At 39.5% G+C, this 27,887-nt stretch overlaps 1 protein-coding gene across 1 annotated transcript; it reads right to left on the reverse strand.

Annotated features, from left to right (window-relative positions):
* znf1035 (zinc finger protein 1035) lies at positions 1 to 27,821 on the reverse strand. The gene is made up of 4 exons (XM_056476249.1): positions 27,467 to 27,821; positions 26,715 to 26,792; positions 8,982 to 9,035; positions 1 to 8,902 (listed from the first exon to the last, which is right to left on the reverse strand). Exon 4 carries the CDS (start codon positions 8,790 to 8,792, stop codon positions 783 to 785), a length of 8,010 nt encoding a protein of 2,669 aa, XP_056332224.1. The 5' UTR covers positions 8,793 to 8,902; positions 8,982 to 9,035; positions 26,715 to 26,792; positions 27,467 to 27,821; the 3' UTR covers positions 1 to 782.
* Between the last annotated feature and the right edge of the window lie 66 nt (positions 27,822 to 27,887).

The raw sequence follows: 27,887 nt of genomic DNA on the forward strand, positions 1-27,887 counted from the left end.
TAGATGTAAGGGTTTTACTAGTTGAAGAAATTCTCAACATTGCCATATAATACAAAAGTAAAACTAAACACCTGGTTAACAGACATAAATGTCAGCACTAATGTAGTTCAAACTCATACAGAAAGATACAGTATTATGTGTCAAGCCTAAAGTTTGCTGTTTACTTTGAGTAAAAACATCCAAGTTAGACTCAAAAAGTTTTTTAAAGTAACAAAATACACTTTCAAACTTAGGAAGACATTAACATTATGGATAACTAATATGTAATAACCCCTTAACAGGACCTTAAATGTTTAGAAACACATGGATAATAAAAAAATATTAACATGAATCTACAGATTCCCAATAACTTTCAAAAGGATGTTTAAAAACAGTATATGGCTAATAAATTTAGCAAAGTCAAACAGGATTTCAACAATGAAGGAATGAGGTGTAATTTTGAACTATACATCCGGTGTGGAACCACCTCCATTCATGCACATACTCCTATAGATCAATACATCATCTAATTGGCATACATTTATTATACACATCAGTCTGAGCACTATACAAAGAATTTAGTGAGCAGTTCACAGAACTGTAAAACAGCAGATTGAGAACATTAGCAGACTGATTTAGAACTACAGTAAAACACCAATGCAATATTTCAAAAGTGGATAAGAGCAGTTTGGCATAGAAAAAAAAGAAGAAACGAATTGTATGTACACCTAATCTTAAATACCGTTCAGAAAACGGAATCATTTTGAATAACCTGCATTGCAGGAAACTGAGCATTTTCATCTTTATTCATTTACTGGGCTCTGGTAGGGGAAATGGCTTGGTGATTGGGACTGAACTGAATCTGTAGAAGCAGAAGCAGCATGAGTTTTTTGATGCTCCTCTAAAAGATGTAGAAAAGCAAAAGCTTTGTCACACTCCGTACACTCATAGACCACTTGACCTACATGGGTTTCCTGGTGCTTTTGCAAATGAGCAAACATGGTGAAAGACTTATTGCACATATCACATCGGTATTCTCTGCTGTCCTGAGCTGTGACTCTGAGATTTTCAGAATGTTTCTGTTGGTGTTTTGCTAGATCTTTTGACGTTAGATAGGTTTTGCTGCATATGTGGCACTGATGCTGTCGTTTTGCATCATGCATTTTACAATGACTCACTAGAGTCGTTTCTGATTTAAAAGATTCGGAGCAAACTTCACACTGGTAAGGCCGTTCACTGTGTGTCTGCTGGTGCTGTGTAAGGTACCGTTTCTTTGTAAAAGTTTTTTGACAAACCAAGCACTTGAAAGGACGTGGCTCCTCATGATGCTTTTTATGGTGCTCCATTAAACTGCTATTAGAAGAGAACCTTCTTTTACAGATAGGGCAAATAATAAAGTCCTCTCCGACATCAACCTCCTCCTCTTCGTCACCTGCTTGAAAGAGAGTCCTTGAACTCTGATTCTTAGAGGCAGATGACTCTGAACGATGCTTTTCTGAAAATGTCAAACTTCGATTACTACAGCGGTGCCTGCGGAAAGCAGCACTTCCAATAAAATGATCTTCGCATTCTGTGCATTCATACTGCGTAGCAGCAGTTAGATGGCACTGTTCATGTTCATCAAGGTCATTCTGAGAGGGAAAGGTCATATTACAAACACTGCACATATGAGAATGAACAGAGAGGTGATTTGCAAGGTCCAAGGCTTGGTAAAAACTCAAAGGACATATGGGGCACTGGTAGATTTTGTCACGCTTCGTTTCCACATGGACCATCTTTTCACTGGTAGGAAAGTTGCTGTTCTTGGAAGCCTTCTCATTTCCATGGCTTCTTAAATGAGTGAGAAAAAGGTGGTGTTGTGTAAAGCTCATGTTGCAATGGTTACACCGATAACAACGTGGTCCTGATAACTGATGACTGAGCTGATGCTTTTTTAAGTGGGAACCATGTAAGAAATGCTTGTTACATTCTGGACAGGAGTATGGACGCTCTTTAGCTGGATTGCATCCATGTTCTGAGAGCTGTTCTGGATCTGGAAATCTTAGTTGACAAATTCCACAGCGAAACTTGTACTGCTCAGAGTTACTTGATAAAAGACCCTTATTGTGGATAGTTGAAGTCACCTTTTTTGTTTCAGGTTGTTTGGGTGGAATCAATGGTGGAAGTTCCTCTTCTTGCTCTGTGTGCATCTTGCGATGCTCAGCTCGACTTGTTTTGCAGGAAAAGGTTTCATCACAAAGGTCACAAGGAAAGTTTTCATCACGGTGGGTAATCATGTGCTCAGCTAGTTCAGTTGAACGTGTAAAGCTCAGGTGGCACTTGGTACAGCGATGAGCACTCTTCCTGACATGCATCTGTTTGTGTTTGCGCAGACTGAAGAGGGAGGTAAAGCCTTTACCACACATTTGACACTGAAACTCAGACTTGTGGCATCGCTGATGTTGCTGCAAGTTTGTTAGCTGAACAAAGCACTTCCCACATTCTTCACACTCAAAGGGTTTTTCACCAAGATGACATCTTTGATGATCCTCAAGTTTTTCCGATGTTAAGAATGTTTTGCCACAAACATGACAGGGAAAGTAGGGTGCTGAATCAGAGTCATTGTCACTGTCATCATCATCTTTGAAATTTCTGTCTGACTCTTCCTTATCTGATGCCTGATCAACACTGGTAGAGGTTTTTGATTCATCATTTAGAGTTTGGACTGATTCCGGTTTATGTTTTACTTGGCAGTGCTTTGTGTATGACCTTTTGATTGTATAAGTTTTGTCACATGGTTCACATCTATATATTTGCTCAGTTTTTGCTTTCAGGCCAGATTCTTTTGAATTTGATGATTGCACATGTCCATGAGCCATCCTTTGGTGAAGGGCCAGGGCTTTTTCGGTCCAATACCGCATCTGACAGGTGGTACAGACAAGGGGGCGACTGGGGTCATGATAAGTTTTATGGATTTCCAAGTCAGAAGGAAAACGAAATTTCTTGGAACAAATATGACATGTATAATCCACTTTTTCCTGATGTTGAACTCTCATATGCCTGTGCAAAATACCAGCTTGAGCAAAGACTTTACTGCACACATGGCATTTGTGAAAATCTGATTTGCGTTCTTGTTCCTCACGGCCATGTTCCTCCAAATGACTTATAAGTCTCAGTCCATCTGTAAAACTCTGATCACACTCAGAACACTGATACTTGTGAACAGAAGCATCTCCTTTCTCAGCATAATTTTCCTGGTCTTGATCTTTACATGAGAACTTAGTCTGCAGTACTCCAGTTCCTGTGGCATTAGAACCCTTGTTAAAAACTAGCACAGTGTCATTTAGAGCACTTTCTACGTCACCTGCACTTTCCAAGACAGATCCGTTGTTTGAGAGGATTGTGTGACCTCTACATTTTTTCTTGTGTTTCTCCATTGTCTTTTTGGTCCAAAAACCAATATGGCATTTTGTGCAAGAAAACGGGTACGCTCCATTATGTATGCGCATATGCATACCTAGCCCGGTACTCTTGGAAAACCGCATGTTGCACTGTGGGCATTTGAGAGGCTTTATAATCCCTATGTTTGAACGTGCACGTGGCTCCCTTCGAGATGCCTCACGGCTGCTTTCTTGGTTCTGCCCATACACCTCATCAACCGTCTCTTCCTTTATGACTTGCCGTTGACATGATACCAATTGCTGTTGATTGTTAATGGTCACTTGCGGCTGATCAGACCTATGCTTTGCCAAAAAATGCTGCTGGAGCTGTGAAAACAATATAAAACGGGCACTACAGTTAGCACAAGAAAAACCTCTTATCTTGGTGGGGCTCTTGTCTTTTTTTACCACACGAGAAGATCCAGGTGATTTTGAATTCACAACACAAGTCTTTTGGTGTACAGATAGTGCTTCATGAGTAAACAGGTCACCACACTTGTCACAAAGCACTTTTTCTTGATTTTCTACCCTTCCATTACATTTGGCCAAGTGTCGTTTCAAATAGTCTGTTCTGATGAAATGCTCTCCACAGTTGGCGCAGCCATATGGTTTTTCCCCGGTATGAAGACGTACATGGACTTTCAGTTGTCCTGATATTTTAAAGCGTCGAGGACAATAGTCACATTGGTATTTCAATTTATTCACGTAGTGAACTTGTATACGCTGCAGAAGTTTGGAAGTTTCTCTGCATGGCTGATTTTGAACATTTGTGGCAGATTTCACAGGCACCTTTGGAAGCCTTTTGCATTTGATGGTGTCGTTATGCCTCTTCAAAGTCTTTTCAGAACTGTAAGTTTTGCCACATCGTTTGCAGGGAAAAGGTTTATCAGTAATGTGGAGCATCGCCATATGACGTCGCAGATCACTTGGAGTGGAAAGCTGCTTAAAGCAAACTTTGCACTGCAGTTCATCATCTTGCTGCATTTGACTTTGAGAACTTTCGTTCAAGTTGTCAAGATTAATCTTTACTACTCGCACCTCAAGTTGTTTCTTTCCTCTGCAGCGGGCTTGGTGCAATTTCAAATGATCATAGCGTGAGAAACCACTTTTACAGTTCTTGCACTGATATGGCTTGACCTCTGTATGAGTGAGGATGTGACGTCTTAAACTTTTGGTCCACAAAAATGTCTTGGTGCAAAAATTGCACTTCAAATCGTCACCATTTTCTTCAGAGACATCTTTCAGATTTTTTAACTCGGTAAATATTGATTTGATTTTCTCAGATCCTTTTAAACTTTCCAATCTACGCTGCTTGGGCACACCATTACAAAAAGCCTCATGCTGCAAGTATCGATGCTGAGTTGCAAATTTCTGCCCACAACGCATGCATGAATATGGCATTGCCTTTGAATGAAGAGAAAGATGTCTCTGTAGAAAAATGCTAGATCTAAAACATCTAGAGCACTCTGGGCATTGGTGCTTTAAGTTGCACTTTTCCTTTGTTCCAGTTTTGGTTTCAGCTGACAGCTTGCCCTGGCACTGCTTTTCATGACTATTTCTGTAGTTTCTTCTGGTAAAAACTCTTCCACATTTTCTGCAAGAAGGTTTTAATTGACCTCCTTTGCAGAGCTCCACGTGTTCCTTATATTTTCTCTTCCTGTAGTATTTCCCACATTTTGAACAAGGCAAAACTGTCTTTGCCAAGTGGGCTCTCTCGTGAAGTTTCAAATTACTCGAAAAACGGAAAGCATGTGGGCAGTATGAGCAAAAATAAGGCCTGCTGGTCTGTATTAACGAAGTGTCCACACTGCGTTCTGCTTTTATTTTTTTTGATGTCTTTATTGAGTTTGATGTCTTTAATGAGGGAGGTTGCTCTACTTGACATTTTTCCTCATGTATTTTAAGATATTCCTTTCTGCTGAAGTGTTTGCCACAAGTTGTACACTGAAAAGGCTTTTCACCAGTGTGAATACGAATGTGACGAATCAGAACAGCATGACTTGAGTAACTGCTTTTGCAGAATGGACATTTGGACACAGTTGAGGCAGGGATATGAATTGAACAATGCACACTAAGTGCCTTCGAGTCAGCAAAGTCTTCTTGGCAGAGGCCACATTTAAACTCCTCTTCGCAAGTTTCTTCTACCTTCCAGGATGGAGCTTGGTCCTTTGGAGTTGTAACTTTTTTTGGATGAGGTGCTATAAGTTTGCGTCGTCTTTCATGCACAGCCACATGTCGAAGGAAAAATACTGGAAACCTGAATTCTAATGGGCAATCAGGACACTTAAGCTTGCCTTTATTTGGATGAGACTGTCTGTGATTTAACAAATCTCCAATTGATGGAAAAACTTCCCAGCAGACCAAGCACTGTATATTTCGCTTGTGCACATTTTTGTGAGTGATCAAATGCCCATGTCTGGAAAAATTTTTCCCACAATCTAAACAGCGAAAAGGCTTGTTTCCTTTGTGAAGTTTCAAGTGCTTTTTTAGCGTGTCAGATGAAGATGAAGGCTTTCCACAAAAGCGACAAGAGAAAGGGAGGTTTGAACTATTATCAGCAGGGTTTGAACCTTTCAAATGAACATCACTACCATTTTTGTGTTTGATTGCCTTTTTTGAATTTGCAAGCAATTTATGTTTCGCAAGATGGGTGTAGAAACCAGACTTGCTTGAATACATAGCCGAGCAAAATGTGCATTTGTACCGCAATACTTTTTGTGAGGTCACAGCCAGTGACTCTTTGCCTTCATTTTTCTTAGACAAAAATATTAACTCCTTCCTTTTCTTTACGTGTGCTTTTGCTGTGTAGAGTTTAAGCTTGACGCAAGTTTGCTTGATGTGCCTATTGCGGTTGCATGCCATAGTAAACACATCTTTACAAATAGGGCAACGATACTTTCCATCAACCTTCCCTTTGCCTTTTCTCATGTATTCCTTAAGACACTGTTCACGTAAATGGCGTGTCCGATTGTAAAAGTACTTGAAAAAGCGAAAGCATATGGGGCATTTAAACTTTGGAGTCTTGCTTTCTGAATCTAATATGGTTTCATTAGGAGTGGTCTTTTGAAAACACTGTTGTTTTTTATGCTTGTTTAGATTCCAAGTATATTTGAATGCCTTTTCACAGTTGTCACACTTAAATGGTTTTTCATCAGAGTGTGATCTAAGGTGTGCTTTCAGTTGTGCTCTGAGCCTGAAATTCCTCCCGCACACTTGACAATGTATTTTTTCAGGTGACTCACTTTTCTTGTAAACATCCATTAATTTCACATAGCAATTACGAAGTTCTACATCGGAGTCTGCATTTTCAATCACATTTGGAATATAGTTCTTTTCAAGAGTTGATTTTGATGAGTGTGCAGTCTGTAAAGAAGGTTCCAGTACCAAGGGTGTGCATCGTATTTTGCGCTGATGTGATTGACATTTGATTGCTGTAAGAAAGTATAATCCACAACGGGGACATCTATAATCAGTGACAATTCTGTGCTTCAGATCGTGTTGTACATAATAAGGTTTTTTAACAAAGATCTTGCCACAGTACCTACATTTGTACTTTGGTTTCTCCACAGTTAGGTCCTTTGTATACGAGGCTGATGATTTTAACTTGTCATTAAGCTCAACTTCTCCACAGAAATGCTTTTTTGCCAATGCATCACCAGTCAAGAAACATTCACAAGTAGGACAATATTCGGCCTTGTGGAAAGAATGCATGCAGTGATGATGTTCAATTAGCTCATCTACACTATGCATTGACTCTTTGCACTCAAAGCAATGGAAATTTTTTCCATCACAAGTTTTTTGTTCCGTTGTCTTGAGGACAACAACAGGCTGCAGCTTCCTCTTTTGTGTTTTTAACAAAGATAGCGAATCCTTGCTTGCAATGGTGCCACTTTCAGTCAGACATTTTTGTGGTCCAGGATCTAGAGAGTTCCCAGAACTTTGAACAGCACTAAGTGCTGGAGGATCTTCTTGTAAATCAGCTTCATCTTTCTGATTATTAGCTTCAATAGCAATCTTTAGTAGAACTGGTGGTTCAGTGCATTTCAACTCATTAACTTGATTTACACGTGCATGTTCCAGGTGTCTCAATTCCTCAGTGTTCTGTGTTGCACTTTTTAAACCAAAACAAGACTCAAGGAATCCAAAACTTCCCCGCTCAACATGTTCATCATCAGAAGTTAAACGTTTTTGCCCTTTCAGTGAAATGGAATTTTCTAGACCAAGATTTGGAAAGGTACATCCAGGATCTGGATCCAGGTTATTATCCAGGTTACTGTCCAACTGGCAGCCACTAAGTGAATCGCTTTCAAGGTTGGATATCTCACCAGTCTCTTGAAATTCAGGTGTTAGTAATGCTTTTTCAGGATCTGGGTCCATTCTATCCAACTGGCAAACATCAAGTAAATCTTTATCATTGCCAGAAATCACAGATGTATCTTCACATTCAGGTTTTGATGATTTGTTTTCAGTATCTGGGGTTATCTTTTCCAACTGAAAAACATTTGGGGGATCTGCAGTTGGGCAGATTTCAGAACAGTTTTCATCTCCATTAGAAATGGATGAGGCCTCTACATTTGCTTTATCTGAAGCACACATCGAACCACCATGGGAGGTATCAGGAAGCTCCAGTATTTGATCTAAATCACAAGAATGAACATCTCTCTCTTCAATTTGCACATCTTTAGACAAAGGCTCCACACTGTTTGGGCTATCCACACTTTGTATTTCTGTACACGGATAATCAGCATTCACAGGAACTGAGCCCTCACTGCAGTTACTGCCAGTATAGCTTACTTCTTCAATTTTGCTCTCTTCCATGGTCAGTGTAGGTCTAGTGTCCTGCATTTCTATGTCACTCATATCTGCCTCCACAACACCATGACAGACTTCAGCAGAAAAGTCCATAGTATTACTTAGATTATGGTCTCTTTCCTCTAAAGACTGATCAGCCTGGTTGCCACCAATGTCATCTTTAATGGATGAACTCAAATTGCAATCAAGATTTGTTTCGGAGTCAGAGCAGCTGCTAATATCAGAATACTCTACCAGACCAGCATTGGTTTCAAATGCAGCTTCTAATAACACCTCGTCAGAATTTGTTTCCAATATGGATTCAACCTCTACTGAGTTGGGCAAGGGACAAGGTGTCATGTTACTATTATATTCTCCTTTATCTTCTGTTTTATCTGGTTCAAGATCAGGTGCATTCATCACATCTTGCCAAGATGGTTCAAAGCATGTATGCTGCAGAGAACCAGACTCAAAATCTTTCATGTCAGATTCAGCCATGTCTTGCAAATCCATCATGCTTGAGAAGTTCTCCTTCTCAATTAATTGTTCTATCTCATGTGCAAAGGCGTCCTCCGATTCTGCAGGAATACCATTACATTCCATAGTTCCTACAGAAGTCTCTGGGCTCTGGCTAGATGGAATCTGTGTTTGCAGGAGTGCATTTTATGTATTAGCCCTCGTTGTTTTCTTCTCCATGGATTAGTTATCAAACTCTGAAAAAGAATTCCATGTTATTACCAAAACAGCACGCATTTTTAAAATGACATTTAGATAAAGGAATGAAATGCTCACCTCACTCATCCAATACATATCTGTGGGAACATTATAGGTGACTTGCCCAAAGACCTGCATAAAAAAAAGGAAATCTATTTAAAAAAAAAAATATTAAAATTGTTCTTAACTTTAGCAAGTCTAAGTATTAATATAATGTAATCTGAAGGTAATCAAAGCATTCAATGTATAGTCTAAAAGCTTAATTTTAGTTGTCCCCTCATGTCCAGACCAATTGATGACCAATGGTTGCTGTTACTTTTACAATCACTATGAAGGACACTAAGAAAAACAAGTAAACTACATATTTTTTCCAGTGCTCGTGTCAGGCAAGAAAAAAAGAAAAACAAGTTATGGTTGGAACAATTCTAGTGAAAACAAAGGCTTTAGCAGAAAATACAGTGTCAGCAGTATAACAGGGTAACAAACAGTACAGTCAGGCACCAGCAAAGGTATTCTGCTAAATAAAATTCTTAGTACTGAACCCAAAACTGTGCATTGTTTTTGTCACGAAAGTATTTAAAATGAAAAAGTACATTACAGCAACAGTAGCATGGACAAATATGGAACATTTGTTTAATGCGGTGCTAGGCACGCAGACAGACACACAAAACTCCAAATGACCTAGTAGTAACAGTGAAGTTTCACCTCATAAAATAAGAAATCTCAATCAACCGAACTAATGCATGGTCAGGGCTGGAGCAAGCTGAACTGCCGCTCTAGGCAAAGGACGATCATGCCACCCTCAACTCGAAAGTAAAAACGAAAGGAACTTGTTAGTAAAGTGAGGACCGGGGAAGGGGGGTGGGGATGAAATTGAAGAATGGGTGGGTGGGTATTCGTGGATATAACTGAGGACGCGGGTGGTGAGGAAGGTGTCGCGGACGCCGCCCTCTCTATTCTGCCGCCCTAGGCATGGATATAACTGCTGAGGACGCGGGTGGTGAGGGAGGTGTCGTGGACGCCGCCCTCTCTATTCTGCCGCCCTATGGACGCGCCGGCCCTGTGCATAGTCTTATGCCATGTTCTTGAGTTTTGATGGGGAAAAACTAAAATCACAATTGAACTGGCCTGCATCAGGCAAATATAAACTTTGTAAAAAGGCGACTGTACAAAAAGCAGGATCATCAGGCAAAACCCCATTAGCCAGAAAGGAACAATTCTAAGAAATTAACATGTTGAATGCATAAGAAATAGGTAGAAACAAATACCCTTGCAACTTGTTAGACAAACTGGCATTGTGACTGGGTAGTAGTATCATTGAAACAGCAGGGGTTCTGTGATAAGAATTTACTAACAGTGGTCCAATAAGAGACAATTTGCTAAAAAGAAAAAAGGCATTGCACTGTGTATGAAGTAGCGCTACTGCACTACAACCAACTGCTCACCAAAGGTAAAAGGATTGGAACTGAACCTTGGAGCAGTGTCACATTTGGTCAATCCATCATGTGCATGGATATACATGTGTGGCTTTTATCAGGAGAAGTGATGTACTGCCAGATAGCAACAAGTTAGCAGGAGGAATGTGATGATCTGAGCAATGTTCAATTGGGATACCCTGGGTGTACCTACCAAAGCATTGTTGCAGAAAAGGTACACCCATTTAATAGGTGTTAACTGTTGGAAATGGCTTCTTTTAAAACAAATAACTGACACTGCAACACTGAACACATATTCAGGAAATCCATCAAGTTGTGAGCACTAAATATTAAGACCAAACTATATAACTCAATTGTCTAAAAATCAATTCCTGGATGGCCACAGCTCTCGAGTTTAGCTCCAACTCACACCTGCTCAACAGTTATTAGTAGTCTTCAGGAAAGTTTGAGACTTATTATATAATCCTTAATATCAAGTTCGTCATTGGACAAGACTGGTGGAAAGGCAAGCAACACAACCACAAAAGGTTCAAAATAACAACTCCTAGGTGTTATTTGAAAGACTACATAGGCCTACAGGTGCTGGTACTGTGGGTGCTGGACTTGAAAGCCAAACACAGAAGCAGTTGTAGTTGGGAAAAATTAAAGTGGTGCCCTATTCCATAGTAAGCAATTGGGGGTTAGGTACCTTGCTAAAATGAGCACCAGAAGCAAAAAAAAAAAAAAAAGTCCTCTATATGTGCCCTCACTGCTCCCTGCTTAGAATGCGCGCACACACTTGGACGGTTTAATATTCAGAATGTATTAAGGCCCGTTTCCACTGAGTGGTATGGTACGGTTCGGTTTGGTATGCTTTTATAGCCGTTTCCACTGTCAAAAAGCGTACCGAACCGTACCACTTTTTCGGCACCCTTTCGAAAGGGTACCAAACACGAGAAAGGGTACCAAAAGGCGGAGCTAGACGCGCAGCAGAACGCTATTGGTTTACAGAGATACGTCATTCGCTTACGCAACAAGCCAGAATGAAAACAAAAAAACCGCCATGTATGAAATACACAGCCGAGAGATTTCATCGGAATTATAAATACATATAATAACGAGCCATGGTCGACCCGGGCTCAAACAAACCTTGTCGTCGTCTTGATAAACAGCCACAAATCCAAGAAGAAGAGCAGATTTACCCTGTGCCGCGTAGTTTTTTTTACGAGCCAGTCTGAAGTGCGAGCGGTTTCGCTTTCTTCCTCACGCTCGCCGCGCGTCTAACATTATATCTGAAATAACAAACTTCTTGAGCTGATGATAATAACCTGCGCTTGATTATTGACGTGCTTTTGAAACCCGATCCTGTCAGAAGCTGACAAACGCGAGAGTGAAGCTCGGAAGAAACAAAGGAGAAGCCGGAAAAAAGGAGCACATTATTTTTCAGCAAACGTGAACAAACTGCCTTGTTTAACTATTATTATTATTATTATTATCGCCTTTGGACTAATATGAACTCAGAATAATGGAATTGTTCTCTAACAGAGGCTACATGTGCAGATGAGAGGTTTTCACTGACTGTAGACCATATATTGTGTTGTTTTGAACCTAAATACCAACGAAATGTCTGCTGTGTGTTTTTCTGTAGTTGGTAACATGTCGGAGATTGTAAGGGGCTGTATGTGTTTATATATGTTCATTTAATTACTTACTTTACTATAATTTACTTTAATATAATTGCAGACGTTACAGTAGGCTGTTTCGCACTCTTTGATCTGCAGTTATAATCAACTCATGTTCATTGAAAAGTTAGTAATAAACATTTCTACACAAGTATTTATGTGTATGAAGTATCTGTTTTGTGAGAAGTGCTTGTCATATGATATGCAAGTGACCCGTACAGCTTTATTTTTATTTATTTTTTATTCTATTTTTTTCCCGTACAGCTTTATTGTAGACATTTCCTCCAGTGAGAATGACATCGACTGAAACTTTGTCATACACCACGCCCACCAAAAGGGTACCCTTGTTAGTGGAAACGCAAGCTTGATAAAGGTGACCCGTACCAAACCGAACCGTACCGTACCAGTCAGTGGAAACGAGCCATTAGAGGTCTACCTATACAACACACAAAAGGTTCTTTTGCACAGAACTTTGACAAAACCATGTCAGAAGAATGGGAAATAAATTGGTCTTGAGATAGTTCTTTAAAAGCTTATTTTATAAGCTTATAAGTGCCATAATTAATGCAAACTCAATAGCCAAAAAGACCATTTTGTGCATGTATACACAGCATACCAATGAAGAAAAAACTAAACAATGAAATGTAACAACTCAAACATGTTTTGCAAACTATCAGCTTGTGTTTCATATTGGTAAGACATCTCAAATGTTTCGGGAGGTGGGTCCCAAAGATTAGAGTTAAGATCTTACACCTAAAAAATCATGCATACCAACAACCAGGCTTTCCAACTCGGTTTACTTGTTAACCATGTTACTGGGGGAAACCAGCACTGCACATTTTGCGTCTCCTTTGTCTGCTACAACCATTTCAATTCCTGGAGTTTCTGCAAAGAGATGAGGAGTTGAAGGTATTGGGGTCCGTCAGGATCATGGTTGAGCCCTTCAAGAACAAGCATGGAGCTGTTGTGAAGCCACCCTCTTATTTTAGCTGTGTGCCTAGGGTCATTGTCATGTTAAAAGGTAAACCTTCAGCCCAGTCTGAGGTCCTGAGCTCTGGAAAAGGTTTTCATCCAGGATATCCCTGTACCTGGCCGCATTTATCTTTCCCTCAATTGCAACCAGCCATCCTGTCCCTGCGGTTGAAAAACACCCCACAGTATTCTTCACTGTTGGGACCAAATTGGACAGGTGATGAGCAGTGCCTGGTTTGCTCCACACATACCACAATAGGCCAGAAAGTTCTTTATTGGTCTCATCAGACAAGAGAATCTTATTTCTCACCATCTTGAAGTCCTTCAGGCTTTTTTTTTTTTTTTTTAGCAAACATGTGTTTACCACCACTCTGCCATAAAGCCTCAACTGGTAGAGCGCTGCAGTAATGGTTGACTTTCTACAACTTTCTCCCATCCCCTGACTGCATCTCTGGAGCTCAGCCACAGTAATCTTTGGGTTCTTCTTTATCCCTCTCACAATGTCTCTTCTGCCCAGATATCTCAGTTTGGCTGGAAGGCCAGTTCTAAGAAGGGTTCTGGTCATGCCAAATGTCTTCCATTTAAGAATTATGGAGGCCACTGTGCTCTTAACCTTAAAAAGCAGAAGAACTTTCTTGTAATCTTGGCCACAATCTGTGCATTGCCACAATTCTGTCTCTGAGCTCTTCAGGCAGTTATTTGACCTCATAATTCTTATTTGCTCTAACATGCATTGTGAGCTGTAAGGTCTTATACAGACAGGTGTATGGCTTTCAGTATAATCAAACACAGCTGGACTCAAATGAAGGTGCAGAACCATCTCAAAGATGATCAGAAGGAATGGACAGCACCAGAGTTAAATACATGAGTGTCACAGCAAAGGGTCTGAATACTTAGTGCTATTTCAGTTTTGCTTTAATAAATCTGCAAAAATGTCAACAATTCTTTGTTGCTCTGTCAATAGGAGTGTGAACATTGAGAAAAAAAACAAAACAAAAAAAATCTTAATTATTTTAGCAAATGGTTGCAAAATTTCTGGTCTGAATACTTTCCGTAGCCAATGTAGGTCATTTCATGCAAATAGCCCAAAGCAGATGCTAGCCAATCACGTTTATGCAACCCTAGAAAAGTAATAAAATTGGGGGTTGTGCTCTGCGAAGCATAGAAGCTGACATTTTGCGAATGAACCATGAAACGTGCAGAAACCATGAAGTGCACAGCCGCTGGAGATGTGACAAACTTCATAGCATGTGTAATATCATCCCTGGTGAACACAGCGAAGATGTGCATCGAGGAGACATCTGATAAGCAAGATGAGCCAGTAACTATGAAAAATGCTTGACTTGAACATAGATCTACATAGGTGTAACGATATTACAAACCGAACCGAAATATCGCGATACACCAACCACGATACGCATCGCGAAACTCTCGTGGCGTACCGCAGTACCCACAAACCCCCTGCTGCCCATTGTTGAGGTTGACGTCACTTGCCTCTATCTAATTGAACCAATTTAAACACATACAATTTAATCAAATGTGATGAAATAAAGATAAGTAATGATGAGCTTTTGTTCTAAATATTATATTCTAAAGTTAGTATTTTCCAAGTGCAGGTCATGCCATGTGACTTGAGTGAGCAATCACACTCCGTTACTACTGTATACGCAGGATGGCTGCTTTACATAGTATTAAGATTGCAGATCCCCCAGACACATTTAAGTTGCCTGTGTGGGAACATTTTTGTTTTCCAGTGGAGTACAGGAATGGAATTCATGTGTAGATAAAGCGCACACTATCTGTCGTAACTGTTTCACAAAACTTATTTATAAAGAAATAACATTTAAAAAAAGTGTGGAAATCACAATGTGAGGGTGTAAGCAAAAGACTGACAACAGAACTGCCAACAAAAGTCATTTAATGTACAAAATTGAAACCAGAATAATGCCCAAATATATACAAAAAGAGATATTTACACTAATAAAAAGAATATAATAAAAGATTAAGTAGAAAATTCAAACAAAGTATCAAACAAAAATTAGTTTAACTCAAGAGTAAGGGGACGATAGTGAAACCAAACAAAAAGAAATATACCAAAACAATTCTAACTCATGAATGACCCCTTACCTCGCTAGAAACTGATAAAAAGAAAAAAAAAAAGGGTCTTCAGCGCTGTGGGCCGCATTCTTCCCAATTCTGAGCTGTAGAATAAAATAAATATTAAGATGACATTCACCTCTTACCTGATGTCTTTAACAATACATTTTCTACGTGTTTGCAAAATGTAAGTCGTACTACATCTTCTCTATCCACCTTACTCTGAGAAAAGAGTGAACTTGAGGAGGTATAGCTTAATATAGGAAAGAGCCAAGCCAAAAAACAACTAACCAATCAATTGAAATAAAAAAAAAAAAATAATAAAATAAAATAAAAATGTACAAAACTAATAATTTTGCCTAAACGAAAGGGAAGCGAAAACAACGAAAAACCCTGACTGACATGCTTTTTATGGCCCGTTTCCACTGAGTGGTACGGTACGGTTCGGTTTGGTACGCTTTTATAGCCGTTTCCACTGTCAAAAAGCGTACCGAACCGAACCGTACCACTTTTTCGGCACCCTTTCGAAAGGGTACCAAAGACGAGAAAGGGTACCAAAAGGCGGAGCTAGACGCGCAGCTGAACGCTATTGGTTTACAGAGATACGTCATTCACTTACGCAACAAGCCAGAATGAAAACAAAAAACCCGCCATGTTTGAAATACACAGCCGACGAGCCGAGACATTACAGCGGAATGATTTATACATATAATAACAAGCCATGGTCGACCTGGGCTCAAACAAACCTTGTCGTCGTCTTGATAAACAGCCACAAATCCAAGAAGAAGAGCAGATTTACCCTGTGCCCCGTAGTTTTTTACGAGGCAGTCTGAGGCGCGAGCGGTTTCGCTTTCTTGCTAGCGTTCGCGCGCGTCTCTAACATTATATCTGAAATAACAAACTTCTTGAGCTGATGATAATTACCTGCGCTTGATTATTGATGTGCTTTTAAAACCCGATCCTGTCAGACACTGACAAACGCGAGAGTGAAGCGCGAAGAAACAAAGGAGAAGCCGGAAAAAAGGAGCACATTATTTTTTCAGCAAACATGAACAAAATGCCATGTATAACTAACTTATTATCTTCACATTTTGGACTATTATGAACTCAGATTGACGGAATTACTGTCTAACAGAGGCTACGTGTGCTGCGGAAGATTACAGACACAGATGAGAGGTTTTCACTGACTAGGCTATAATTTGTATTGTTTTGAACCTAAATACGGGCGAAATGTCTGCTGTGTGTATTTCTTCTGTAGTTGGTAACATTTCGGAGACTGCAAGGGGCTGTATGCGTCTATATATGTTCATTTATTTAGTTATTTAATATAATCACAGACGTTACAGTAGGCTGTTTCGCAGTATCATTGATCTGCAGTTATAATCAACTCATGTTCATTGAAAAATTACTAATAAACATTTCTACACAAGCATTTATGTGTATGAAGCATCTGTTTTGTGAGAAGTGCTTCTCATATGATATGTAAGTGACCCGTACAGCTTTATTGTAGACATTTCCTTGAGCGAGAATGACGTCGACTGAAACTGTCTGTCATACACCATGCCCACCAAAAGGGTACCCTTGTTAGTGGAAACGCAAGCCTGATAAAGGTGACCCGTACCAAACCGAACCAAACCGTACCGTACCGGTCAGTGGAAACGAGCCATTATATCCCTGCGATACGTCACCAAATGATGATAGATCGGTCTCCTGACCAATCAGCTGTTGTGAAGGCGGACCTACAGAAATGGCATGGAGAGAGATGGCATGCAATGGCATGCAGAAACCGAACCGTGGCTCCAAAACTGTGAATAGAAACGAACTGTGCCTTTGGTGTATCATTACACCACTACTTGAACAAGATTTTGAGCAAGTGATAACGGTGCATTTGTTTAGCACAAATTAGTCATTGGTAAAGTTGCAATATTTTTGCAATGTGTCATGAGCTGTCAAACAGCATGTTTGCTGCAAATAACTCACAAATTGTGGCATGTCTTAAAACATTTGCATCTTGGGTTTTATTGAGGACATCACCAGCGACTATTCAACAGTGACTTGACTTTGACAACATTAAAGTTGACTTCCAAAAATCCAAAACCTTCAACCCCCAGATCCAAGCCCACTCAGACCCACTTGGGCTACCTAATCAAGCTTTTACTAGGCTTTCTAAAAACATCGGTGCAGGCGTTTAGGCAAGTTGGAGTTCAAATCTCCCCCCAGGGCCGAAAAACAGCCTGCCATACACATCACATGTTAAGCCAAATGACGGTGTTTGGCATGACGTCTGAGGCTATGTATGGAGTCCACTGAGGTTGTCATAAGATCAAATCCAGGGAATAGAGGTCTTCAATCAGTCGTTATCTTAAAATAACAGCTGAATGTGATTTTGGATCATCTTGTAGAAATATGCATGGGCATCCTTGGAAAAGGCAGTCTCTTTGCACTTTGCATCTCTATGCACTTTTCAGCATTAATTGTGCAATCACAGAAGTGAATGTTACCTTTGCCAAGGGCACGGACACAACTCAATAGCATAACAGACCATGGTTTTTGGACTTGTTGCTGGTAACAGTTTGGTAAATCCTTTTCTTCGTTGGCCCGGAGCACATGGCATCCATTTCTCTCCCAAAAAAAAACTAAAATAATGATATATCTGACCACAGTACACATTTTCACTGTATGATGATCCCTCCCAGATACCTAAGAGCCCAGAGAGGTCGATGACGCTTCTGGACACTGTTAATACAAGGCTTTCTTTTTGCACAGCACAGTTTTCAATGGCATATTTGGATGTAACTGCATATTGTGGTACTTGACCTTTTGGAAAGATTTTCCAAAGTAGTGATCCTGAGCCCATGTGATGATTATAGATGAATGGCGATTCTTGATACTGTGCAACATGAGGGATCAGAGATAACTGTTGTTGGCATGCACTCGTGTCTTTTTCAAACTGAAATTCCTCCAGATTCCTTGAATCTTTTAAGTATGTTATGTACTGTTAGAGGTGAAATATTCAAATGTTTGAAGGAACATTGGAGGAATGTTCCTTCCTTTGAGGAACACTGTTTTTAAACTTTAAAAATAATTTTTTATAAGGCATATATTGGTTGGCAAACCAGTGATCCCAGACTCATCTTTGCTTCTAAAGGACTAGACCTCTGTAAAAAAGAATGATGCTTTCGTACCAAATTATAATTACAAATACCTGTTGACATCAACCATTTTAAAAATCACACTATTATTTAAACAAGTTACCTGATTACTCGCCCCAAATTGCCTAAAAGTTTTTAGGAGTAACTTGCAGGTTTGAATGATAGGAAAATATGTATATTTATAAATTAAATAGAGTTGACCAGACAAAACATGAAATAGTGTTCATATTGTTGGAAATTAAATATAAGTCAAAGTAAATTTGGAAATCATTACTTTCTTTTTTATTTGCATTTTCCATACTGTCCCAACTTTTTCTGATTTGGGGTTGTACAAACAGATTCCCAAATCTCAAGGATTTCCATTGTGTTCCATTTCCATTCCATGTGTGAAACATTAGAATTTAATCAATGTCTATATACTAGGGTTGGGCGATGTCGACTAATTTGGCATCGTACGATGTGTAATGTGAAACATTGCGATGGACGATGGCATCGTCGTCACAGGTGGAGGTGAACTAATTATTTATGAATTATTAATTCATAACGAATTAATTATTTGTAGCCTACCGTTTCAACTACCTGCCCTGCATGGTCTTTGTTTTACACATAAATAAATAAAAGACAAGCACACAAATTCCACCTGTCAAATCACTTTTTCCGCGGGAGGTTGGTCGGTAAAAAAGGTGCACAACCAACAGTATCTGAGGTTTTCACTAAAATTACTAAGTACAAGTGTGAAAGTGAAGGACTGAAGCAGTGTACTGACGCTGTGACACGTTACTTGATAGATTCAAAAGACAGAAGAGTCGTTAGATAGAGACAAGATTAATTAAATCTCACGTTTACAACTACAGTGAGATGCGATCCAGTGGTACATTCTTGATAAACTGTTCGATGTGCACTGCTCTCTGTAGCTCCTCAAACGAGCGCATGTCTGTGTGTGTGTGTGTGGTGTCACGTGATGTGCGTTTTCAGCGGACGGAGGGCTGTTCAGAAATGGTAGGTAAAACACGGAGTGGATGTGGATAATTTTTGTTCTAAAATGCCATTTTAATACTAAGACGTATTAGTGTAAACAGGGCCTGAGTGTGTATTTGTCGTGAGCGGGTTTGCGACAGGGGCGGGGCAGAGGATCGGCGATGCTGGCTCAGCATCGTGTCCACCGAAATCCAAAATCAAATGACAGTACTACCGTAATCAAGAGCCATCTTACATGAATATCTAAATAATGCCACTTTAATATTTAGTCTACAGTTTGTGACATCCGAGGTCTCATGGATGTCACTGGAACCTTTGGGCTTTGGATAGAGTGGTGACCAAGAACTTCGTATAATCTGCCAAATGTATAGACATGGAAGAAATTTACAGAAAGAAACATTGCTGCAATACTCCACTGATCTTGTCAGTGATGACACAAACCATTTGCAAAAAATACATGCCATCAACAACTGCTAAAATGCCATAAACAAGGATCTCTGAAACTTGAATTCAAAGTCTCACAGCTGGAGGAAACAGGGATGCTCAAAACCATTCCAACAATAAAGCATGGTGATGGCAGAAACATGCAACGGGGCGTTTTCAGTGGCAGGGAATGAAGAAATCAGTTATACAGATCTGCAGTGTTTAGCTCTAACCACCTTCAACTCAAACCTGCTTAAAGGCTGATTTATACTTCTGCGTCAAGCGTATGATTTGGCTCAGCCTTCATGTGGTCGCATAGCCCTCACTGTGGCTGACACACACCTCTCAAAAAATGCAAACACACGTTGCACTGATGCATATTGCAAGCTCTGTGATTGGTCTGCTTGGTAGCTGTGACCAGTGTGGGCGGGGCAGAGAGTCGTGCGAACCCGTTGGAGCAAGTGTTTAGTCCCAGAGGAACTCAAACACAATACAGAGGAACATAAAAACCTACCGCTAGCTCACTTTACGGAAGAGTTATTGCAGAGCAACACAAACGCTGATCACTTGACGCAGAAGTATAAATTAGCCTTACTGTACGTTCACACCGAAGGCGATGAGACGGTAAAAGGTCGCTCTGGCAACAACGCTGTCTGCCTTCAGCTCCGGTGGCGAGCGCGTCAAAATTCGCTACATTGATCTTGTATTTAAAAGCAGCCATTGCAGTATTTCATATCAGTTACATTCCCACATAAAACATGATTTCTAGTGTGGAAATGTTGCACACTTTTCATCAAATTCATTTAACAACGAAAGATCAAGTTGTGCGTGGTGTGGCTTTGCACCACTTAATTATCCAGTGTGTCCATATGTCTGAATTATCCTGACAACAATACTGTTTTGTCACATGAGATTCCCTCTTTTAAAAAGTAAACAACTATATATAACATTAATGCACACCAGTAACTCGCAAGTAACTTTTTAAATGCATGTTCCTGTAAGAAAACATTGCAAATAATTGGAAATCCGATGACTGCAATAATCAAAGCCTTGGGAACAACTGTGGTCGGAACTGTGGTCGGAAAGTTCATGGTGACTGTTCTCTAGACTCCTCTCAAGCGGTGGACTTCTACATTCTGATTGCTTGCCGTCGAACTGCATCATAGCTCATTACCATAAAGTTGACTTGATTTCAATTCTACTCGACACCCACACCGGCGAGTATGTGAAATTAATTACTTCTGGCTACTTTGTCACTGTGATGCTTTCAGTGTGAATGTACAGTTAAGAGTCTCTAGTAGTCTTGAACTACTTGATTAGTTGAATCAGGTGTGGTTGATTAATGTTACAGCAAAACTGTGCAGAACTGCAGCTCTTCAAAAATAGAGTTTGAGACCTAAGGTGTAGAGCAGGGTTGACGAAACACGGTCCTGGAGGGCCGGTGTCCTGCCGATTTTAGCTCCACCTTGCTTCAACACACCTGCAAGGATGCTTCTAGACTGCCTAGTAAGAGCTTGATTAGCTGGGCCAGCTGTGTTTGATTGGGGTTGGAACTAAACTTTGCAGGACACCGGTCCTCCAGGACATCGCTGGTGTAGAGAGTAAAGCTCAGTGTAACATTCAGTGATATCCTAACTTAAAACCCAGTTCAGAACACTTCTTAAAATGGGCAGAAGATTCACTTTCTGAAAAGGATAATCCCTAGCACATTTGAGCCCAAGCACATCTCTAAAGAAAGCTGATAATGGCCGTGCATGCGTTTCCATATTTTACCAACATAACCTTTGTGCCCATTTTTTACAATGCACAATATTGCACATCTAAGAGATTTTTTTACAGTAAGTGGCAGCATGCTGTTCATTCCAAAATGACACCAGTATCGACAAGTTTGGAGCAATCTAATGTGGCATCCACATAAACGTCCATTGGCCCTTTTCCACTGAGTGGTACAATAGGGTACAGGTCGGTACGGGTCACGCTCATCAGACTTGCATTTTCACTGCCAAAAGGGTACCAATAGTAGATGTGATGTACAACAAAGTTTCAGTCGACGTCATTCTCGCTCGAGGAAATGCCAAAGTAAAGCTGTATGCGGTTGTTTGAACATCATGAGAAGCACTTCTCATGTAACAGATGCTTTATACACAAATACTTGTATATAAATGTTCATTACTAACCTTTCTATGAATGATCAAAGCCTAATGCCATGTCTGCAATTATATAATTTAAATAAATGCAACATATATGAACACAAACAGACCCTTAGAGTGTCTGATATGTTACCAATTACAGAAAAGCTGCACACAATACATTCAGTCCTTATTTGGCTTCAAAAACATGCAACATATAGCCCACAACCTCTCATCTGTATCTTTAATCTACACCAGCACATGTAACCTCTTGTTAGAAAGTGATTCCGTCATTCAGAGTTCATAAGTCCAAAAGGTGATGATAATAGTTCAACGTGGCCGTTTGTTCATGTTCCAGGTTGCTGAAAGAATCATTTGCTCTTTCCCATCCCCTCGCACTTCACTCATGTTTGCCTGTTTCTGAAAGGGTCGAGTGTCAGCAGCACCTCAATAAGCATGCGTTATTATTATGATCTCAAAAAGTTTGTTATTTTAAATATAGATGCGTGACGAGCAAAAAGAGAAATCAACCTTAAAGCGTGAGCAGTTTCGATGTATACTTCTGCATCAAGCACACTCTCTGGCGCAGCCTACGAGTGGTCGCATAGTCCTAGCTGTCAGCGACACTAATGCACACCTCTCAAAAAATTTAACTACGCATCGCAACGACTCATAGCGCAAGCTCTGTGATTGTTCAGCTTGGTAGTGGAGTTTGGTAATTGGTCAGCTTGGCGGAGGTGAGAGGCGCGGGAGCAAGTGTTTACAAGTGTCGAGTCCCGTGAAGGAGCTCTAGATGGAAACTGTTGTTTTGTGTTTACTTTAAGATTAAAGTTGCATGTCTGCTGATTCCTGCCTCAAAAGGAGGACGTTTGAGCCACTTGTACATTAAAGTAGTGTTTAGAAAAAACAAAACACCAGCGAAGAAACAAGAGCATAAAGACCTACTGCCAGCTAGCGTTTTTGAGGAGTTATTGCAGAGCAACACAAACAGCGCTCCGAGGCATAAATGCACGGCATGAGCAGTGGATCACTCAATGCATAAGTATAAACCAGGCTTTAGGCGGCCTTGTAAACAACTATGGGGCACTATATATATTATTTTTTTTTAAATAAACTTCTTGAGCTGATGATAACAACATGCGCATGATTATTGAAGTGCGAAAAAAAACAAATTTTTTTAAACAAATAAAAAAAATAAAAAAAAACAAATATAATTTTTTATATAAACTTTCTTTTTTTTTGCTTAGAAGCGACTTTTGTTAAAAGTTTTGTTATGAACAAAACTAAAAACAAAATAGTTTTGGAACAAGAACAGTTTGTCCATTATACTGGCTGTTGAAAGCACAGGTAAAACTCCTCACTCATTCACACACACACACATTGGACAATGAAACTGAAACACTAGCCAATTTAGTGTTAGAGGATTCATGGCTAAATTTGACTAGCCTAGTGACTTCACTGATTGCAGATTCCACCAGTAAAGCCACAGTCACAATACACTTTTCGCCCCATAGACTTCGACTCATACACACGCAAATGCGACAGACCAGAAACAGAAATTGGACCACATGATTGCATGACACCAATAGAAAAATCAAAAATGTGACCCATAGAGAAATTTAAAATATGGAGCAATGGCTTGCTTTCTCAACTTATAGGCCCAATTCCAATTTAAATTCTTTAATTGTACCCCTACCCCTTGAAACAGTGTGAGAAGGGGAAGGGCTTCAAAATTTACCGCTAAGAAATGGGACATCACTACGACACCTGCACACGTCATTATATGTCATCGCAATCACTTGCTTCATTTGAGATCAATAATCGTGTTGCATTATTTTTTGGGTATTTAGCTCCGGGAAATTACTGAAGGTATATGTCATGTTCTAACGATATAATGTGGCAATAAGTAACTGTACTGTTTATTTACACCGTGGCAATATAAATCCAAGTACAAACACGAAAACAACATAAACATTATGCCAGACACTATAAAAAGCTCATTTCCAGCCGCTAGACTTTACTGACAGGGGATTTGAGTGTCATCAAGTGAAAGTATGTTGTGGAACTGCAATACAGGATTATTATTGTGGATTATGGACAGCGAAATTGTGTTTTTTATTTCAGCTTTTTCTTTTTTTAACGCATGATGGTAAAACATGAACACCATTATGAATGTATTAAAACATATGCTTGTTTGTGGTAAAAATTGGTAATAATGACCAAAAGAAAAGAAAAATACTAATTTGTGCATTTCCTGACTTCTGTGTGTAGCCATGTTGCTGTTGTAGATGGTGTATTCTGGGAAATTCTTACCCCTTGGTTTTGAGTGTGGTCCTGAAAAATCTACGTTTGAAGGGGTATCTAGCCCTTCCCTTAGCCTTCAAACTAATGAGAATTAAGACACCTATATGGTGCGTCTATCTATCTAATATATAAATATATTGGGGCTGCTGTAGCCAAACCTTTGGTCACTCATGCCAATGCCAAACGTCAGATTCAAAGGGGCCAAAAGCAAAAGCCCTGGGCTGTGGACAATGTGAAATATGTATTGTTCTTTGATGAGCCCACCTTCACTGTCTTCCCTAACATTCTAGAGTTACATTGTGGAGAAGCCCCAAAGAAGCGTACCAAAAGCATCACTGTCAAGAACTACTGAACCAATCTGGAGGACCATGTGCACCAAATGGTGTAAACATTGTGTCCTTCAGGCGGTGTCGTAAATCAAAATGATAATGCACAAATACAAGCAAGACTGCTCACAGAGTAGTTTGATAAACATGAAAATGAAGTTGAACATCTCTCATGGCCTGCAGTCACCAGAACTAAATATTATTGAGCCATTTTTGGGTGTTTTGGAGGATCGAGTGAGGAGGCATTTTCCTCCAACAGCATAGCTTAGTGACTTGTCCACTATTCTGCAGGAAGAGTGTCTCAAAATCTCTCTGGTCACTGTACAGGACATGCATCTGTCATTCCAAAGAGGAAGTCATGCTGCATTGGCTGCAATAGGAGGCCCTACACCATACTAATAACTTATGGTGGTCTAAAACCAGGCGTTTCAGTTTCATTGTCCAACCCCTGTATGCATGTGTGTGTGTGTGTGTGTGTGTGTGTGTGTGTGTGTGTGTGTGTGTGCGCGTGTATGCATGCGTTTAAGTGTATATACACACACACTGTGTGCATGCATGTACAGTGCTCACAGATCTCTTTTAAATGAACTTTTTCTATATGATGCTTTACTATGCGTGTATGCACATAAGATCAGTCAGTATCAAAAAGCAAAAACTAAAAGTAATCTAAAATTTAAAAAGTAGTTAAAAAAAAAAAAGTCCAAAGTTTTTCTAAAATAGTTTAAACACCCAAATTATTATGCATTCTTAACAAACAGGAACAAAAAATATTTTTAAAAATCTAGCTGAAATTCAAATCGGAGTGGTGTAGTTTTTATTCATTCCAATTCATATATAACTAAATATAAAAAGTGGATATATCAGTTTTATAATGGACATAATGGTTTAATAAAATGTTTAAATCAGGGGTGCCCTGATTTAAACTACATTGGCTACATTCACTGAGAAATTGATAAAACTATTCATTTTCAAAAGGGAGTGTACTCATTTATGCTGAGCATTGTAGTTTTTTTTTCCCCACTCCAATCATTCATCTATTTTATCGCTCTTAATTATATCTAATATATACTTAAACCTGAAATGGCCATATATGAACATAAAACTATTGCTTATAGAATTAAACTGACATATTTTAATTAGAAATATTTAATTAGTTGGAAATATTTCTAATTGGCCATGTGCATGGGGTGACCAACACAACACAACAAATCTGACAGCCATATGACCAACTAATAATACTTTATTATACTTTATTACATTGTTTTTAATACTTTATTAAATATTTTAATTATAGAAATTAAGACTTTAATTCGTTAGTCAAAATTATTCAATACACTATTCAAAAAATGCTAAATCACCACTAAAAACATTAATTTGCAAGCATTACTTTTATTTTCATAAATAGAACATGCAGTGACACTAAAAGAAAAACATTTACCTGGAAACATAAAAATTACTTTCCCAAAAAAGAAACTGCTTAACTATGCATGCATTTGCTTTTCAAAGCAAACTGCATTGCATTGAAAATGCACATTTACTCAAAGTTGGTATTTCCTTGTTAATGAACCAAGGTTTTAGCACTGCAAGCACCAATGTGTCCTGTAATAGGTCATTATACAGCGATAAAGCCAGTAGAACCATTTCCATGAGATAAACATGACACCCACCATCAGGTGACCCATTCTATGTGAAATAAATCAGCTTTATATTAGGTTATTGATATGAATGCTAGAACACTATTAGTTCCATGTATATTTACTGTCAGTGTTTTCACCGGTAGTCCTGCTCTCTTCACAACAGATGTACTTCTAAAACTACATGGACAAGTTTTTAAATTTGGTTGTCTTGGTAACTGGCTTAATTTTGTAGAAAATTCTATAAATGTCCATGTGAGTCAGAGCTAAATTATAATTGGTGTAAATACAATACAAGTGTGTAAAGAAAATAAATAAATAAAATTATATCACTAGTCTGCAAACCAGCCCTGTTGCCATAAACAAAACTTAGTATTAAGGAACTTGGCACACACAAATGGCTGCATTCATGTGCCTCAAATATGATGCTCAGGCTGTGCACACGATGAGCATGCTACAAGCTGCAATCTTACAACTAATTCTGTGACAAAAACTTGTTTACTACATTAATGTGTAAGAAGTACAAATGTATGGGGAAATGGCACATGCTATTTCTTTGTAAAATAAAGCTGCCATAATAGAAAGTGCAATAAAGACTCTAATTCCCATCAGGGTAAATCATACTAATTGTGACAAAGCAATCAAGCATCCATACATTCTACAAACTATATTGTAAAGAATTAGTATTGGCCAACTTACCCTAACATGCCAGTATCGCTACACATTCCAAAAGTAGACTCACTCCTGTGATAACCGCTTTTTCCTCTGTCATCCACTCTGTGGGAATAAAAGTTGACATCCCTATAAAGCCTTTGTGTGGAATGAGAAAAGATGTTAGCTACAAAACACATAGAAAAGAGCCCTTTTACTATGGTAAACAACGTTACTAGGATTTTCCCCTGTACAAAATAAATCTTTAGAGGACAAAACAAAAATATTGTTTATTTTGTATTTTATAATTTCGACACGGTAACCTTAAAAACTAGACCTCCTAACACCACTACGGTGACAAGCCGGTGGCTGTTTTAAACTGATGCAAGTGTCCCTGCACTAGCAAATAAATGAACAATCGTATGATAAACATTGTAACATTTACGTAAGATTTTCCCCATTAACGTTAATACGTGTGTGTTTAACGTGCTCTTTAGTTGTTTACATAACTGTAACGGATAAATCTGCGAGAGAAAATCCCGACGCTAAGCTGGCTAGGAACATGGAAGTCCAACGTCACAAAACAAAATGGGCTGCACGCTTGCAACCTGGAGTCCGAGGACACAAACAAGAACTAGCGATCTGTGGAACAACTGTAGTTATCGTCCGAATTTGAATCGTTAATATTATATAGCGCATTATAGGCTACACTCTTATTATATCACCGATGGATCACGCGGTAAAACAAGTGTACGCATTTTCCCATGAGCTCACTCCCCTTTAGAACGGCTCGTACTTACCGTCGCGCTCGGCTTCCTGCTGTTGTCGTTATCCTTTGTAAGACTATGCACCTTCCCGTGGCACAATGCGCACGAACGCTTTATCCAAACTTTCAAACCAGCATATGGAGATACTTAGAAAGCAATTCGTTGATTTAAAAGGAATCATTAAGAGATTGACGTGAGTACATCTCGAGGCACATTCACCAGACAATGTGGCTCAACCCGGGATGTTCCGTGACACTCCACCTCTTGAACCTATGAGAAGGCAGCGAACGGAGACGAAGACCCGCCTCCAGATCTACGGGGCCTCCATTTCAATCTCCAATGCGTGGAAACATTTTTTGCGCATGGTTTCTAAGGAACGTAGCTTAAAATGGCTGCCGATGTCGTGGGAGGAGCTTGTTAGACATTCTGTCGACCATCTTACGTGGTGCCTTTA

This window comes from Danio aesculapii, chromosome 16 (assembly GCF_903798145.1).
Source record: "Danio aesculapii chromosome 16, fDanAes4.1, whole genome shotgun sequence".
Taxonomy (NCBI): domain Eukaryota; kingdom Metazoa; phylum Chordata; class Actinopteri; order Cypriniformes; family Danionidae; genus Danio; species Danio aesculapii.